General features: G+C 44.0%; 1 protein-coding gene across 1 annotated transcript in view; it reads left to right on the forward strand.

Annotated features, from left to right (window-relative positions):
• Positions 1–10,822, forward strand: part of SNAPC2 (small nuclear RNA activating complex polypeptide 2) — a 97,173-nt gene extending 86,351 nt beyond the window's left edge. Inside the window, exons 5-6 of the mRNA XM_086945980.1 lie at positions 9,648–9,969; positions 10,113–10,822. Coding sequence (XP_086802106.1) covers positions 9,648–9,969; positions 10,113–10,627 — 837 coding nt within the window. The 3' untranslated portion in view covers positions 10,628–10,822. The remainder of the gene's footprint in view (positions 1–9,647; positions 9,970–10,112) is intronic.
• Positions 10,823–15,696: the final 4,874 nt, after the last annotated feature.

The following is a 15,696-nucleotide window of genomic DNA, read 5'->3' on the forward strand; positions in this document are numbered from 1 at the left end:
AATATGTGATGAAATGGTCTCGACCTTCTCTTCTGTATTAAGAGCCATTTCATAAATGTAATTTTCGTGATTCATTCAGTCAACATTCTAAATGTACACTATATGCATTAACTGAACGATACCACTGCTTGAAAACGTACAGTATTATACTCATTTTTCGTGTATACACCATTTCAAATGCAAACTATGTATTTTGGGGTGGGCTGATAAACAAATGCATTGTTATATGTTTAGTATTGCTTAGTATTTAGTAATGATGGACATTATACGTGGAGTGGGTGTTGTGAATGTATCTAGGACCCTAATTAGATATTCCCGATTTATGCCCTTATGTGGTTATAATAAATCATATCCTTATAAAGGCATAAGAAACATATCCATATTAAGTCATAGCCAATGTAGTGCAAATACGGCAAGGCTACTCCCATAGACTCCTAGAAAGTACAACGCGTTCTTAAACAAACCAAGCCTTCAGCAGCCCGGGAATTCCCCCTGCTTCTGTTTCGATTTGTCCTAGAACTCCTGAGAGTCCTGAAAGAACTGCAAGTTCTTAGTGACGTCTTATGTCCAACCTTACGTCAAACTCAGCACCTTCCAGGTATAAATATACCGGCATCTGCCTTAAGCAACACACAGTGGTTTGGAGAAGAATCGGCTATCTACTTCCCCGACGCCCTGCTGATGCGAGTGCCGAAGGAAGCCGACCCTCCCTGCTGACGCACTGAGAAAGACGCTGTCTTTTCTCCTGCCGAGAAAATCTAGCTCCAGTGTTTTCCAGTCACCCGTGTGGGTTTCTGGGAGATCGGATCCTGAGAGAGAGATACAAGACCTCCTTCATTCTATACCTAAGGTACGGAGCTGATTAGACCCATAGAGAATTCTTGATTCAGATTCTTGGCAAAAAACTGTAACTCATCTACTCCTTCCCACGTACTAGGCTTATGTTAGGTACACTGGGGTAGGCGTATCTTAGAAACACCAGTTGAGTACGTTTAGTCATTATTTTATCTTGGTATGTATTTTATCCATTTTAAGTATCTTATGGCTTAGAAACCATATAAATGCTTTTACAGTATTATTTCATAATACTCCTTTTACTGTACGCACTTTACTTTATGACAAGTATTGCAATGGTGGCAATTCATTTCTCTTGCATGAGAAAGAAGACTGCTCAATAAATAACCCTTTTATTGAAAACGCCCATCTCTATTTCTCTGCATTTCTGGTGAAACGAAGCATGCACGATTGACTGAGTAAAATAGCTATCTATTGTTTCCGCGACTCTAGAGATATATTCCTTATTGCAGGGGGAACAAAGTTGTCCTGTGATATGGTTGTCAGAAGCTAATCCCTTCTGGTCTATTCAGGAAAGCTAAACGCCTTCTTGTTTACTCGAGAAAGTTTCTAGTGACCTCTGAGCTAGCTGGCACACACAATTAAGTCTAACATATTCAATAGAGACCTAGTCGACCTCAGTCCTACGTCTAAGCTATCGTTTATGTTATTCCAATGCGCAGAGCCTATTGGGAATATAGGAACTACACTACAATCCTTGTTATCTTTTCTTCTACTTTTGTGGATATGAGGGTTAGCAACCCCCTGATGCATACCCTTGTCCCCATTTCTTGGCACTTCTATTTACCTGCAAGAACCCGTTTACAACTGGAGGTTCGTCGTACAGCCAAGTTTCTTGTAAGCATCGAGTCTCGTAAATTTCCAATCTCTCTTTAAGCACATCTTCCCTTGATTTCTTTACAAAACCCGAGGTGTTCCAAGATAGGATCCCTAGGCTGTGCGACCCCTCTTCATCCTAATCAATATCGCTCAACCAGACGGCATTGTTTGCATCTAATGTGGCCTGCCCTGGAATATAATTGTCTCTGCTCCTGGCCCACATGTATTATTTTGGGCTTTGACATGGGATTGTAACTTTGAACACCCTCTTCCTACTTTTCGTTACATGCCTATTAATCCCACTCCCCTGTGTGTCAAAGATGACGTAACCTAAGCACAGGCCTGCATGGTGCCTGATAAATGGGCTTGTGAGGCTTCCTACCTCTGGGAAGTCACTTCCTGCTACAAAGCTGATCCCCTCTTGGCTTCCGTATGCTCTGGTGCTGCCTTTACTATTGCCCAGTGTAATAATACTTTTGTTACCTCATTACCCTGTGTGTTAGTGAACCCCACAAGCCTCAGATCATTCGAGGATAGTTCGTTCAGGCTTGGGCATTTCGATAGTGAAAATACCAAGTGTGAGCAGTTTCCTTGCTTTTTTTTAACGTCTTATATGTTTTTTGTAGCCTCTCCATCCTGATGCTATGTGCTTTCTGGGTCCCCTTCTTCTCTTAATTTGCCTTCTGCTTTATTAATAGCTCTATTTTGACTTACTTGCCCATCCTTCGTTACCTGACCAACGCCTTTTATGTTAATTTCCTTGTATTCCTACATAACCAACCCCCTGGCTCCTTGGCAGCCAGAAGACGTCCCCTATGCCTCCCTTTGTTTCCTTATCATTTCTGTGTTTCTTAAAGAGGAAGCCTTGAATGCCCCTTAATAGTCCTTTTCTTGGGTGTGTGTGTGTGTGTGTGTGGGGGGGGGGGTTCCTGACCCTACTGCATTTGTGCTCCCTTACTCCTTCTTTCTTTCCTATGTATTTTGCCGATGCCATCCTGTACGTCACGTGTTTATCCCTGGGTCAAGGGGTATTTTTCTTTTATATTGTCATTAGCCTAATAGCACACTCCGTTGGTTCTGTTCCAGAGTATCGCTGGTTGCTTCCCTCTTCCCATGGTCCAGCCCCTTCACCCTTGCCCCATCCCTAATGTTCCCATTCCCATTTATTTGTGGAGACCCATTCTCTAAAACCGAGAACAACCATGGGAAGGAGGACAATGTGGGCTCTGGCAACGGGTGATCATCTACCATACAGTCGGTAGATATTGTTCATCATTGGGTTACTTAAATCCTGCGACCGCAAGCTTGCATTTTCTATAGAACTACTGAATGTACCACTCCCCTGTCCCCCAACCTGTTGAGTAATGCAGCCACCTGTGCTTACTTCTTGAAAAAATGTTTGTCTACAAAGTCTTTAATTAACTTGGAGACCGATTGTTCCCCTGCCTCCATTGTCCGCGGGCTCTTTTGGAGGTTCTTCCTTCGCTCGCTGGGTGGGTTTGCCATAGCTTCTACTCATTGCTCCAGTGTGTCTTCCGGGTTTGTCCCTGGCGCGACTTAGCTCTTGTTGGGGCCATGTTTGTCTCCCTCAGATTACAGCTCCAGGGGACGCATATTTATGGCCAATAGTGGATTATAAAGGGAGGATGGAGGCTATGGGGCTTAACTTGAATGCCTCCCCCACTCCAATATGTGCCGACTACTCAATACGGTACATAAACCATTAAGTCACTCACTCGTGTAATTGTCCAGATGATTAGCTCTTACTCCCCACCTGGCTCGCAATTTAAGAGGCTGCCACCACCACCTTTGTTCTCCACCAGTCTTGTTCCTGCATGTACTCCTAGTATTCTGCTGTAGTTTCTCGATCCCTCTCTTGGTTTCCCTTTTCAATGGTCTGCCTCCAGATGCCTACAATACTTATGTACCTCAGTTACTGCCTTTTTCACAGGCATTCCTGCACTCATCTTTCGTGGTCTACCCTCCTTGGGCCTCGTGCAAGCTCTGCGATATGTCAATTTAAACCTGGCTCCCCGAGTTTAGCTGGCACAGTAGTCTCTCGTGGCCTCGATGGTGCTTAGAAGAGGCTGTGGGTTTCCAGCCATGCCATATACAGACCTTTTATCTTTTTAATTTTCGGCCTTGCGCTGTAAGACTCGATGCTAGTGGCGGAGGGAGACGATAACAAGAGACTAATAGGAACTCCACATGTAAATTTGATAAAGCCTTTCTTACAGCTCGGTTGTGTGTACAGGTGCTAAGGGATACAAACGCACAATACTTAATTGAGAAAGACTCAAACGACATGTCTCTGAATGTAGTTTGGTACACCTTTTATTCAGTTGTATAGTGGAAAAGGCAAAACAGTGTCTGACTACAAAGGCATATAGGGACTCATTTTAAGTAGAACTGAAAGTCATATGGGAATAGCACAGACTTACTGGCCCCCTAAAAATCTTTCTAAGAGCTGCTTTGCTGAGGGGCCAGATTGACTTCCTAGCTGCTATGGAGAATTCAGAAAAGGCACTGTTATAATTACAGCATAGGTTTTATGAACAAGCCAATAAGTCTGACTTGCTGCTGGCCAGAAGGCTAACGCAAAGAGTAGCGAATAGGAAAATCTCAACCCTTCTTGGGAGTGAGGGCCACATTTGTGCAAGGAATAAGGACAAAATAGGAGCCTTCAGAGACTATTACACTGCCCTATATTGTGAAGACCCCGTTTGATTAGAGGATGGAGAGAATTTTCTCCAAAAACGGACCCCAGCCAATTGCGCTATCTTGGAAGAGTTAATTACATTAGAAGAAGTCTAGAATTTACACTCGGATAAATCTCCGGTATCTTAGTTATAACTAATAGGTTTTCTAAGCAGCTTAGGTCGCGAGTGCTGGTTAACTTCTTCCTTCACTTCCACACAGTAACACTCCCAATGGTTGCTGGACATATTACTGCTATACATAACGCAGGCAAACCTACACGTAAGTGTGAGGCTTACTGACCAATAGTTTTTTTTTTTACTTTGAATCCAAAATCTTTATAAAAGTGTTGACTAGCAAAACGTGTTGCCACGTTTGCCTCACCTCGTATACACGGACCAATCAAGATTTGTCCCACAGAGACAAGCGGCAGATAACACTGGTCATGTACCCCATCTGATTGAAAATAATACGTTTAGAAAGATTCCCCTGGCAGTCCTCTCATTGGAAGCTGAAAAAGCATTTGACAAGGTCAACTGGGTGATTTTTCTTCCAAGTATTGGAGGCGATCGGCCTGGGTCCTCACATGTTAACAAGGATAGCATCTAGTTCTAAGGAGCCAACAACAAAAGTAACTGTTAGTGCTCGATCATTGGGGATTACATTAACAAGAGGGACACAACCTGGTCGTTCAGCAATTAACAGATCCTATTCTACAACATCCAGATATGATGGGGATGTCTTCCGGGGGGAACATCATAAGATAAACTTAATTGCTGATGATATTTTACTTTCATTGATGGGGCCGAAGTGTTCAGTACCCAGGGTTATGGAGATTCTAGAGGTTAATGGGAAAGTATTGGGATTCAAGGGTAACCTTGAAAAGTCTGAGATCCTCGGTGTAGGCTTATCCCTGAAGTCAAAGACTGAATCTCAGCTGTGACCTCTCTGCGAATGGCCAATAAAAACATCAATGACTTGGCAACATACATTACGCCGAAGTACACACTCTCATACACCGCAAACTACCCCAGGCTGCTTAATGCCATAGCTAATGATCCATGTAAATGGCATAACCTCTCTGTATACTTGTTAGGTAGAATAGCTGAAATTAGGCAGAGCATACTGCACAGGCTGCTTTATCTTTTCCAGGTGCTCCCAGTCAAACTCCCCTACGGAGAAATAAAGGCCTTGCAGAATCTATTGATCCTTTTATAGTGGCCAGTAAAAGAGTGTGGGATTTGAAATATACTGATTTCAAATAGACGTTCTGGATTGCTATGGATACTGGATATTAAAAATATCTGGCATCACAATCCCAAATGTTATTTAATCGGTCCCTGTATGAGATTGAAATGCATTGGGTCCTCATGGTAGCAGCGGTGTTGGTCCGTGGTCCGTGGACTATACCCTGGCTAGCTAAAGATGCGAGACCCCCAGTAGGATACTTTTCAGAGATTTTGAAACAGACATTGGAGGAGTGGGACTAGGTCATGAGAAATCGGAAACTGACCACCTTCCCTCTCGTATTCATAGGCAACCTAGACTTTTCACGTGGAACTGTGAAAGGTGACTTTGAGAATTGGATGAAAGGAGGGTGCAGGATTCTGCAATACTTGTTGCAAGGGGGTAAAATCAAATCTTAATTCCAGTGTAAACAAGAATATAACCTGCAAAAAACTGACCACATGCATTATTTTTCAGTTAAGGCACTGGGCCTTCCACCCACTGAATAAAGATGCTGCAACTGGGCCTTTAACATCACGAGAGAAGCTCTTTGCTCCTTATGCTGGTACTAGGGTACTTCTCTTCAAATATGTATGCAGCTCTAGGAGAAGTGGGTACCACTCTTGAATGATTGATTATAAAAAAGTGGCAGGCCATCTCGGAAGACGGTCAATGGCAGATGCTTTGGGCTGACATCCCCTCCCTCCGTAAAATCGTGCAGAATAGATGTACAAATTTATGATAGGATAGCATGTTACAACCTTTAAGATGAAGCATATGTTTGGTAGGACTGTTGGCCTGTATTGAAGGTGGTGTGGTCACGTAGGAGATATGTTAAATGTCTGGTTGAAGTGTCTGAGGATTTCCTTCCAAAAAAGCATTCATCTCGGTCATATAAGAATGAAATGTGGGGCTGTGGAAAGTGCTCTCAGTAGATTGGCTACATTTGGGTATCCATCTAGGGGGTGGGCGGGGGCAAGCATGTGGTCTGGGTAAGCATCGCTTGGGGGTAAGCATGGCTTACACATGTCATAATAATGATGATGCATACTTGTGAACTGCTGTTTGGTAATTCCAATGTTGGGGTTTTGCTATCTGAAAAGAAATAACATGTCATTTGGCGGGGAAAAGTGAATAATTCCCTGGGGCAGAGCACTTGACCTCCAAATTCCAGATGGCATCTTGGTGAGAATCACAGATATTGAGACTGCTGTTCAGAGCAGAGGGCATGAGTTACTGAAGATGTCATGGTCTGCAATAGGAAATAACCTTTGCACACCTGCTTTTTGGCATCTGTGTCTTCTCTCAAAGATGCTAGAGAATGATATGGGATGGGCTACCCTGATAGTGATTGGTTGGCCAGAATCCGATTTGGAGAAGAATCTGAGGGGATGGCATGAACATTTTCCAGGTTATACAATGCCCTGCCCCGAGGACCAACAGTCAGTCCAGTTAAAGAGTGCCATAAGATTGACAGCGAAGAGGACCTGAATAGGCAAGGGTGGTAAAGGACCAGTTCTTGTGATGCTATCAGAATCCACGCATTGCACAGCATCAGAGATAAGTCACAAAATGATCTTGGTCCACCATCAAGGGCAGCAAATAATTATTTCCTGACCTCAGTCCAGATATGTCCTGAAAGAGTAAAGCCATACACAAACTCACAAGAGACTTTGTAAAGAGAGGAGCACAGACTACTGTCTTGTTCCCAGCTATACCATTTGTTATTCAACTTAGATTGATGCACAGTTTTGTTTCTGAACTGGTGTTGGGAGTGTGTAGGGCTAAGCTTGTGTTTCAATAGTGTGGAGGATTACTGTCTTGGACTCTGTTACTGGTACCCATCAAACCTGCCCTCTGATTTTCGGTTCATGGTTTTTGTCCTCTATCTTATTGGTGTTGTGAAGCGCTCTCTACCCTCCACTGTCTTAGTCTCGTTTATCAGCAGAATTCCAAGAAGCCTCTCATCTCACCCTCCTTTTATTCTCAATGTTTCTTATCCCCTGCTCATCCCATGTCACTTCCTTGTTGTATTTTTTTGTTGAACTTTAAACCGCTCCAAGAAGCGTTGGCTGATGAGTAGCATGTTTTCTACGAAAAGGAATCTAACAGGCCATTTTTGGCAGCTCCTACTGTTTTGTAACCTCTGCCTTTCTGGTTACGATTGGGCGCACATGTGGTAGCAAGGGCCTTTGGCACAGTTTGCTTTCTGTTGTGCCAACTGAAAGAAGCTGCTTTATACTCATGAACGTGGAATGCAGGTGTTCAGAAGATGGGCAAAGCTCAGTGTCTCGGGACTGGGTTCGTACGTTATTGTTGGCCACAGACAAATGCCTTTACTGTTAGTCAGCTCTAAAAAGTGATTGTTGAATGCTAAATTAATCTCAGCCACTGACGGTTATGCTTCACTTTGCACCCCATTGCCCTGTCTGTAGTAAGATATTGATCAGAAAAACTATGAAGTGATTATCAATGGCTGCGAATAATTCAGGTATCGCACCCATCACGTTTTGGTTTTCCATAGGAGACACATTGAGGTAAATTGTTATTCCTAGGCATGAGTTGTCTCCTAGATTTGCCAAAGGACTCTAGCTACACCTCACTGATCAATCAAATAAATCATGTATTTAAAGAGCGCACTAATCACCGGTAAGGGTCTCAAGGCGCTGATGAGTCCAAATCCGGCAATAATGAGCAGGTGACTTGTGTTCCCATTCAAAATGGCCGTGGCCTAGTAGTTCACGCAGGACCATTACTGTTGATTCAGGCCTGTGCTGATGTGTATGCTGTTGGTCTTTTTCCAACAGACGAGTATGCTACCCAGACTAACACTGGCAGAATGCACCTTTTACTCTTTATTGTTCTTTCTAATCTGCTGGGTGGTATGTCATCTTGACTCAAGTCAACAATTATTTAGCTTACCCCATATCGTGGTACCTCCTTTGCCTGGGCAGCATCCTTAGATGTCCCCCGTTTTATCATGAAAAGCATCTTGAAACCCAGAACTTCCAGCAAGTATGTCACTCACTGGATTTGAAAGACAGCCTCCCCGTCAGAACTCTTCGGTATGAAACCTAGGAAACGAATTGCCATGAAGATTGAACCCAGTCACGTTTTGGGACTATTACCATGAAGGATAGATTCTTGTGGGAATCTATAAACAACCCAGCTACTTCACAGACCTTCCCGACAGGCTTCCACTCCCTACTGAAGGGAAGGCAGACATTGTAGGTATGCGACTTTAAACCTATGAATGCCCAGTTTTCAGATTCAGCTTGAGAATGATTAAAAACCTATTCTAATCTAAAGACAGGAACACTTTAAACGTCTTTACAAGTAAAGTGTAGACTTTTCATAAAGTTTTAAAACTATGACAGTGTCATTTTGCCTTGTTTATGTCTTAGAAGCAAGATATTGTGACGTTCATTGAGAGTAAAAAGTCTAGATGGATGGCTCCCGCTACCCAACATCAGTGACAGAGGAGGCAAAAGAACATAATACACTTTGAAATACCTGGAGCCTGCTGATGGACTTGAACATGACTTTTTCCCTAGTCTTGATAGCTCTGCAGTGAAGCAAAGCAAATCATTGCCATATTTTCATAGAACTGTCAACTTTCAAAAGTATAGAAAAGCTTTGGACGGCGGGCTCTCCGGATACCATGATTCGTTTTAAAACTTGTTGCGTTTTGCAAAACCTCACCAGTGAAGTGTCTGATATTCTTTATTCTGGGCAGGCCTTTCTTTCTCTAATCTCTTTGTGGTTCAGCTACAATTGGTAATGAAGAAACAAAGGTCATTGAGGGACTATAACTGATTCAAAAGACCACAGATTAACATAGTTCACTGAGGCGAATGGGCTGTGGATTAACTGTGAGCGCCATATTCCACTTGTCTTGTTTTGTGGTGATAAGCTCTGTGTTGAACACTGAGCACATAGCTCCATAAATCGCTTATCGTGTCTTTGAGGATTGAGGAGAGCGGATAGGGAAGTGTGTGATGGAGTTTCCTCATTGTTGTTTCATTGTTGTGTCTTTGTTCCATCTGTAGATCCTGACGATTGCCGCAACGGAGCCAACTAGCTTGTTGCATTCGATACCAACAAAGCCCACAAACGTCCCTGTAAAGAAGCCTCTCTTTAAACCTGAAAGCCTTACCAACCAAGGTTCATTTTCCTCATCAACATCTTGGAGCCCCACAGAACAGACAGCACCTGTGTCTTTCACCCAAAGCTGTACGGAATCCCCACAAGCCTCTTCAGGAGATGGCGTCAAGTCTCATGAGGCAGAACAAACTCTAGACTTTGAGAACATCTATAAATATCTTTTTGAACTTTCTCGTGGAGGTCCGGGGCCGGAGCTCTCTCCTTTCGGTGAGTATAACAGCAAGGTTGGATTTTAAAACAGCTATTATTTGTTGTGAGGGTTATAATGAAGACTCAATTAATCGGTGTTTCTTTCTGTGCTTCAATCGTATTCTCTAAAGCCATCTTTCCACCCTATTTTGTCATTTCAGAATCTGCTGTTGTGTTGGACCTGCTCCTCTCCCTGCCCAAGGAGCTTGAGCAGCTTGACTGCCTGGCCTTGAGGTCTCATATGTACCAGTCCTTCAGAGACCTGAACATGCCCTACCAGCAGGCACGCAAATCCCTTGGTGGCCTCACCCCCAAAGTGGGATTGGGATTAGGTAGCTGTAAACGAGTTGTGGAACCACCATCCATGCAAAGGGAACAGACTAAAGAGAACTTACAAAAAGACTCTTCATCTTCAGAAACCAGTAGAGATGAGAGAACTCATTTGATCGAAGATCCCACTGGTCATGCCCCGTCAACTAGCCACATGCAGCCTCCATCTAGCCAGCCAAGCCACATGCAGCCTCCATCTAGCCAGCCGTCAGAGACTCCGACTAACTCAGAGAAAAGGGCCCCACAAGTCAGTAAAGCTCCCTGGAAAGACCTTGAGCTCTGTCCACTAAATGTGTTTATGGTGCCCCTAAAACTCTTGCATCGGGTGGGTAAGGATGAGGCCTAACCAGATCATTTGGGGGCATTACCTTTAGGTCAACTACTGAACTGATTTATCACGTCTGTAGCTGGTTATGGGGCATTTAAGACATTTCAAAGTGCTGTAGCGGTTTTGTAATGTACCCATTATTGTTCTCTTTTTTTCTTTTCAGCTGCCTCTGGTAAAACCTTAACAATAAAAAAAGACAAACGATGTAATGCATTTCTTCAGATCTGTTGCCCTTTTCTTTCCTACAGCTCAGCTTCAAGAAAATAGCTACGTTGTACTTCATTGTTAGGGGAACAGTGTGACTCTTTATTTTGCAAATGTGTTTGAAGAGGTGCTATATGTTTTTATGAAAAATAGCATGCGTTTGGCTATTAATAACTGGACGAATGCTTATGCATGCTGGTGTTTTTCATTCGATCACTGCATGTGTAGGGTCTAGTGCATCTTTGTGCTTTCAGCATTGACTGTTTAGATTTCACACCACCAACTGTTGACCTCTGCGTTTATTCATCTGTGTTTTTACCCAACTCAGTTATACTCCTTTTATCATCTTCGGAAGAACGAAAAGCCGGCGCCAGACCTGATCATTGGTGTGTTTTACTGGCAGTAAAGTGCTGAGGATATGGTCTTTGTGCTCTCCTATCCTGTTGACTATTCTTGCTTTATACTGTCGGTAGCCGTTATCCTTATGTGAGGGGAGAGCATAGACAGTGGTCCTAGTTCTTTTGTGTCTGTTTTGAATTACACGTTTTGGAGCTGGCAAACAGCTAAATGTAAGAATCGTACAGTAAGAAAGATAGATTGTACCATCATGGTACTTTTTTTTAAGGTATTGTCTGGGTCTTGCACATGAAGTAGTCCATAAATCTTGCAGAATGCACTGAACGTAGCAATGGTCCCATTCGGTGTCACACCCTTTTATTCCATAATGGACATGTTTTTCTATGTCGTAGATGTATGGGCCTTCTTTATACATAGTGCATACTCCACACCAGCCATCCAACACCGCCGCTTTGCCAACACTGGTGCTACATATGTGTACATGGCTCCAAGCAAAGAAATATGGTAGTTTGAGAGATCAAGATTAGATGGTCAGCTTTTCAAATGCAAATCGTCCCATCATGACACCAAAGTATCTCTTCTCTGTGCAATGGGCATACCCATAGTAGTGTTAGAGCAGAACCCCAATGTTTGGTTGTACTACAATAATTTGAAACACCCCAAACATGGTTCCGTTGCTGCACCCTTGATCTAACGATGAATCGCCACCTCTCTCGTTCAAGGTCTAACAAAATAACATTAATAGAGTGAGTCAGTCATTCAGTTTCTTTATTAAATGGTTATTACCCATACTACAACATCTGGGGTTAAAAACATTCTGGTAACAAGATCGTGACAGATACAAAATCAAAGATTTCCTTGCAGTGGCTGAAAAACTAGCCACTGAAAAACGAATGTGAGCATCGGATAATCATTGTACATGCATCAAATCTAGACGGGCCTGCTTAAAACTCCTACCCCCTTAAGCAAGAAACAATAAACTCACACTGTGCCTTTTTATAAAAATTGCAAAACATGACAAAGTGCAAGGTGTCTTGAGGACATTGGCTATCACAACCACAAGGATCTGGAATTGGAGTTCAACAATAAATGATGCGTAATATTAAATCTTAAACCCGTTAACAAAAAATAAGCATTTTGAGCAAACCAAAGATATGGTTCCATCGAAAAATTAGATTTAATAGAGCAAATAATAGGACTACTCAATCGAGTCCAAGAGAAATATTTTAAAGATCTATTAGTCTAAAAATAAGCACTACAGAATATGTTAACTGTCACAAAGACATACATTTCAGAATACATAAACAGAGATTCAGAATCAGAGCAAAATTCCAATAGTACACCAAAAATCAATAGAGCATAGTTATAAGGGGAAAGATCTGTATGCCTCTATGAAACTGTCTGAAACAAGGTAAACCAATGTGCTGTGGCAACAAATGATGGACGGAATGCTGAATGAATCAAACATTCACCCCCAGTCAAGCGATTTGGGTTAAATCCATATTTCTTTTGCTCACTATGCCACTGCAGTTTGGACCCAGCCATACGTAAATTAGTCTTGACCTTATTCCATGGGGAACAGTTGAGCTCGAACTGCCAGGTTGAGTCCCTCGTGGACTGTAAAAGATCATCCTGGGAGTTGTTTTGGGATAACACCCCTCATCAGCCAGGCTATCTTGTATCTAGTGGTGCAGCGACCACGGGACCTATGTCTGGGCATACCCATCCCACTTAGGGCGAAAAGTGCTAGGGCAACAAATGGACGGAATGCTGAGTAAATCAAACATTCACCCACCCCCAGTCGAAATCTGGGTTAAATCCATCCATACAGCATTTGTTGCTGTAGCACTTTTCGTCCTAAGTGGGATGAGTATGGCCAGACATGGGTACCTTGCTCGCTGTGCCACTGGATTCCAGCTAGCCTGGCTGATGAGGGGCAAAGCCCCGAAACAGGAAGTGGAATGTGTGAGGAACCTGGCACAAGATGTATACACAAATAACAGCCATAGTTCTGTTGTGTGAAAATACCTCCCTCAACTGGATTTTCAGGGGATTTGGTTGTAGGTCACAGAGACACATGATGAACGTGGTGCCCGGGAATCAGACCTGGAAGCAACGCGGTCGGAAAAGCTTCCTGAGTCCCAGTGGCCCACCTTCCACAGAGTCGACCAGCTCAGGGGTGTCTAGACTGTATCCCTGTGCACTTTTCACCTTGGATGTGATCTGCATTAATGCCTAACCTGGCCAAGGTCTGGAACTGCTTCTCGGCTACAATCATAGCCTGAAGCACAAGGCGAGAGAGCCTGAGGGTGAGCACAGTCCTGAGGTGGATAGTAGTGAGCTCTGAGTGTGCTGGTAGCCTGATGACCAGTGCTGTGGGCTCTCAAGGTGGCTTACAGCCTCCTCACCCTGCTTGAGGAGGAGATAAGACACTGCAACCAGGTGGATGGCTGTAGGCTGCCGAGATAGCAGACAGGGACAAGGGAAGCTCTAGCAGAGGCCGAAGCAGAAACCAAGCAATCAATCAATAAATCAATCATCGTATTTATATAGCGCACTACTTACCCAGAGGGTCTCAAGGCGCTGGGGGGGGGGGGGGGGGTCTGCTACTGCTCGAACAACCAGGTCTTGAGTTGCTTCCTGAAGGCGAGGTGGTCCTGGGTCAGGCGGAGGTGGGTGGGGAGGGAGTTCCATGTCTTGGCGGCGAGGTAGTAGAAGGACCGTCCCCCTGTGGTGGCTCTGCGGATGCGGGGGACGGCGGCGAGGGCGTGGCTGGACGAACAAAGCTGGCGTTTGGGAGCTTAGAAGTTGAGGCGGCTGTTGAGGTATCCTGGGCCTTGACCTGACACAGCATAAAGATCCAGTACCAGAACTCCATTCTTTCTAATCAAACCCCGCTTAAAGCGTGCTCGTGCAGACAGCGGGACTCGCTCAAACCCATGCAGGTCTACACAGCAGTGGAGGACCAGTAGTCCAGATCACAGTAAGCGGGCCTCCTGCTTTGCCCTTCTTGTTTTTCCGTCTGGTGACCTTTGGGTTAAAGATACTTTGTTACAGAGGTATGTACTCAGCCCGTGATGCAGCGAGCTGAGGATTGACTACTTTGTAACTGTACACTATTTAGGCTCAAGCTTAAATGGAAACAACATAATAACAAATCCAGACATTGGCTATGATGGTTAAGAAAAGGGGGAGGGGGGGCTTAGCCAGCAGATGAACTGAAAAGATGCAATACCTCTAGAGAGCTCGCCATAACTATCACCTTTTAAGTGTTTTCCGAGGTGATTGCTGATTCTAAAAACGAGATAGCTTTTAAGGGACTAGTTAAATGGATTATCAGACTAAATTTAACTTTGAAAGGGGCGAAGGTTGGAGGAGGGAGAGCAGAAGCCGAAATGATTGCTCCAGTATTCAACCAGGGGCTCTTGCTCAAAGCACTTTAGTAGTTGACTGGGATAGTCCAGACCTAAAAGCCCTGAACCAAGGATCTCGCCAGAACTCAGACCAGGTCAAATTAAGGTTAGGGCATTCAACAAGGTGTTTCAGTAGGTATATTCAAATATGAAAGGATTCTCCCAGGGACAAAATTCCATATTTTGTAAGCTATTGAACGATGGCATTTTAAAAACGTTTCAGGAAATTACGGAAGAGTTAGTTACTGCTCATAAGAATTAGTTTTTCGGAATATTTCAAGATCTGGTCACTGTTAAAAACGAAAAATATACAGACGTAGGTTTCTAATACCTATTAAAATTATGTGTAAGCTTGATTGAACATAACCCACAAAGGATATATCAGAATATTACCATATCTGTCTGGAGGCAAGAGACGATTAGTCACTGATATGGGTACAAAAGCGGTCTCAAGTGGCTGGGAATACCTCAGCAAATATTCACTTGAACTATAATTATGGGCCTCTCGGTGAGTAGAATTGGTAAATGTGTATATTACTCCAGCGATTACTACACGGTGATTTTTTACTTTTAAAAAGGGAAGCTACATTTTTAAATACTGTTTGACATCTGCTAGGCACCTCGAAGCTGATTACAAGTTGCGAGGGGGTACATGGGCATATGTTTTAAAATTGTGAACTTTCACTTGTGATAACATACCTGCACTTTGATACTAGCCCACAGCTCTCCTCAGTCACCCCGGTCCGTCAAGGCAAGTGCCGATTGCACGGAGGGTGCAGCAGGGACCGAAGGAAAGCACACTTCCGGTGCAGGGACATTTCCGGCTGAGCGGTCTAGTCGCTCAGGCCACTTACCGAGCCCTACTTAAACCATGATAACACGGTCACGCAGCGGACGCGCCGCAGGCGCCCCGAAGTTGCGCCTAAGGCAAGCCCGTCTGCGCCTGTCCGCGCCTGGCCCGGGCCCAGGGCCAGGACCCCTGTGCAAACCATGCCAAACCCAAACAAGAAGGTCTACAGTGGGGCACAATTGAGGGCATTTCAGACGAAACCGACCTGTGCCACCCTTAATCCCAGGGAAGAAGTTAAACACTGCACTAGTTGTGCGTTGCAA

Source organism: Lissotriton vulgaris, chromosome 12, assembly GCF_964263255.1.
Source record: "Lissotriton vulgaris chromosome 12, aLisVul1.2, whole genome shotgun sequence".
NCBI classification, from domain to species: domain Eukaryota; kingdom Metazoa; phylum Chordata; class Amphibia; order Caudata; family Salamandridae; genus Lissotriton; species Lissotriton vulgaris.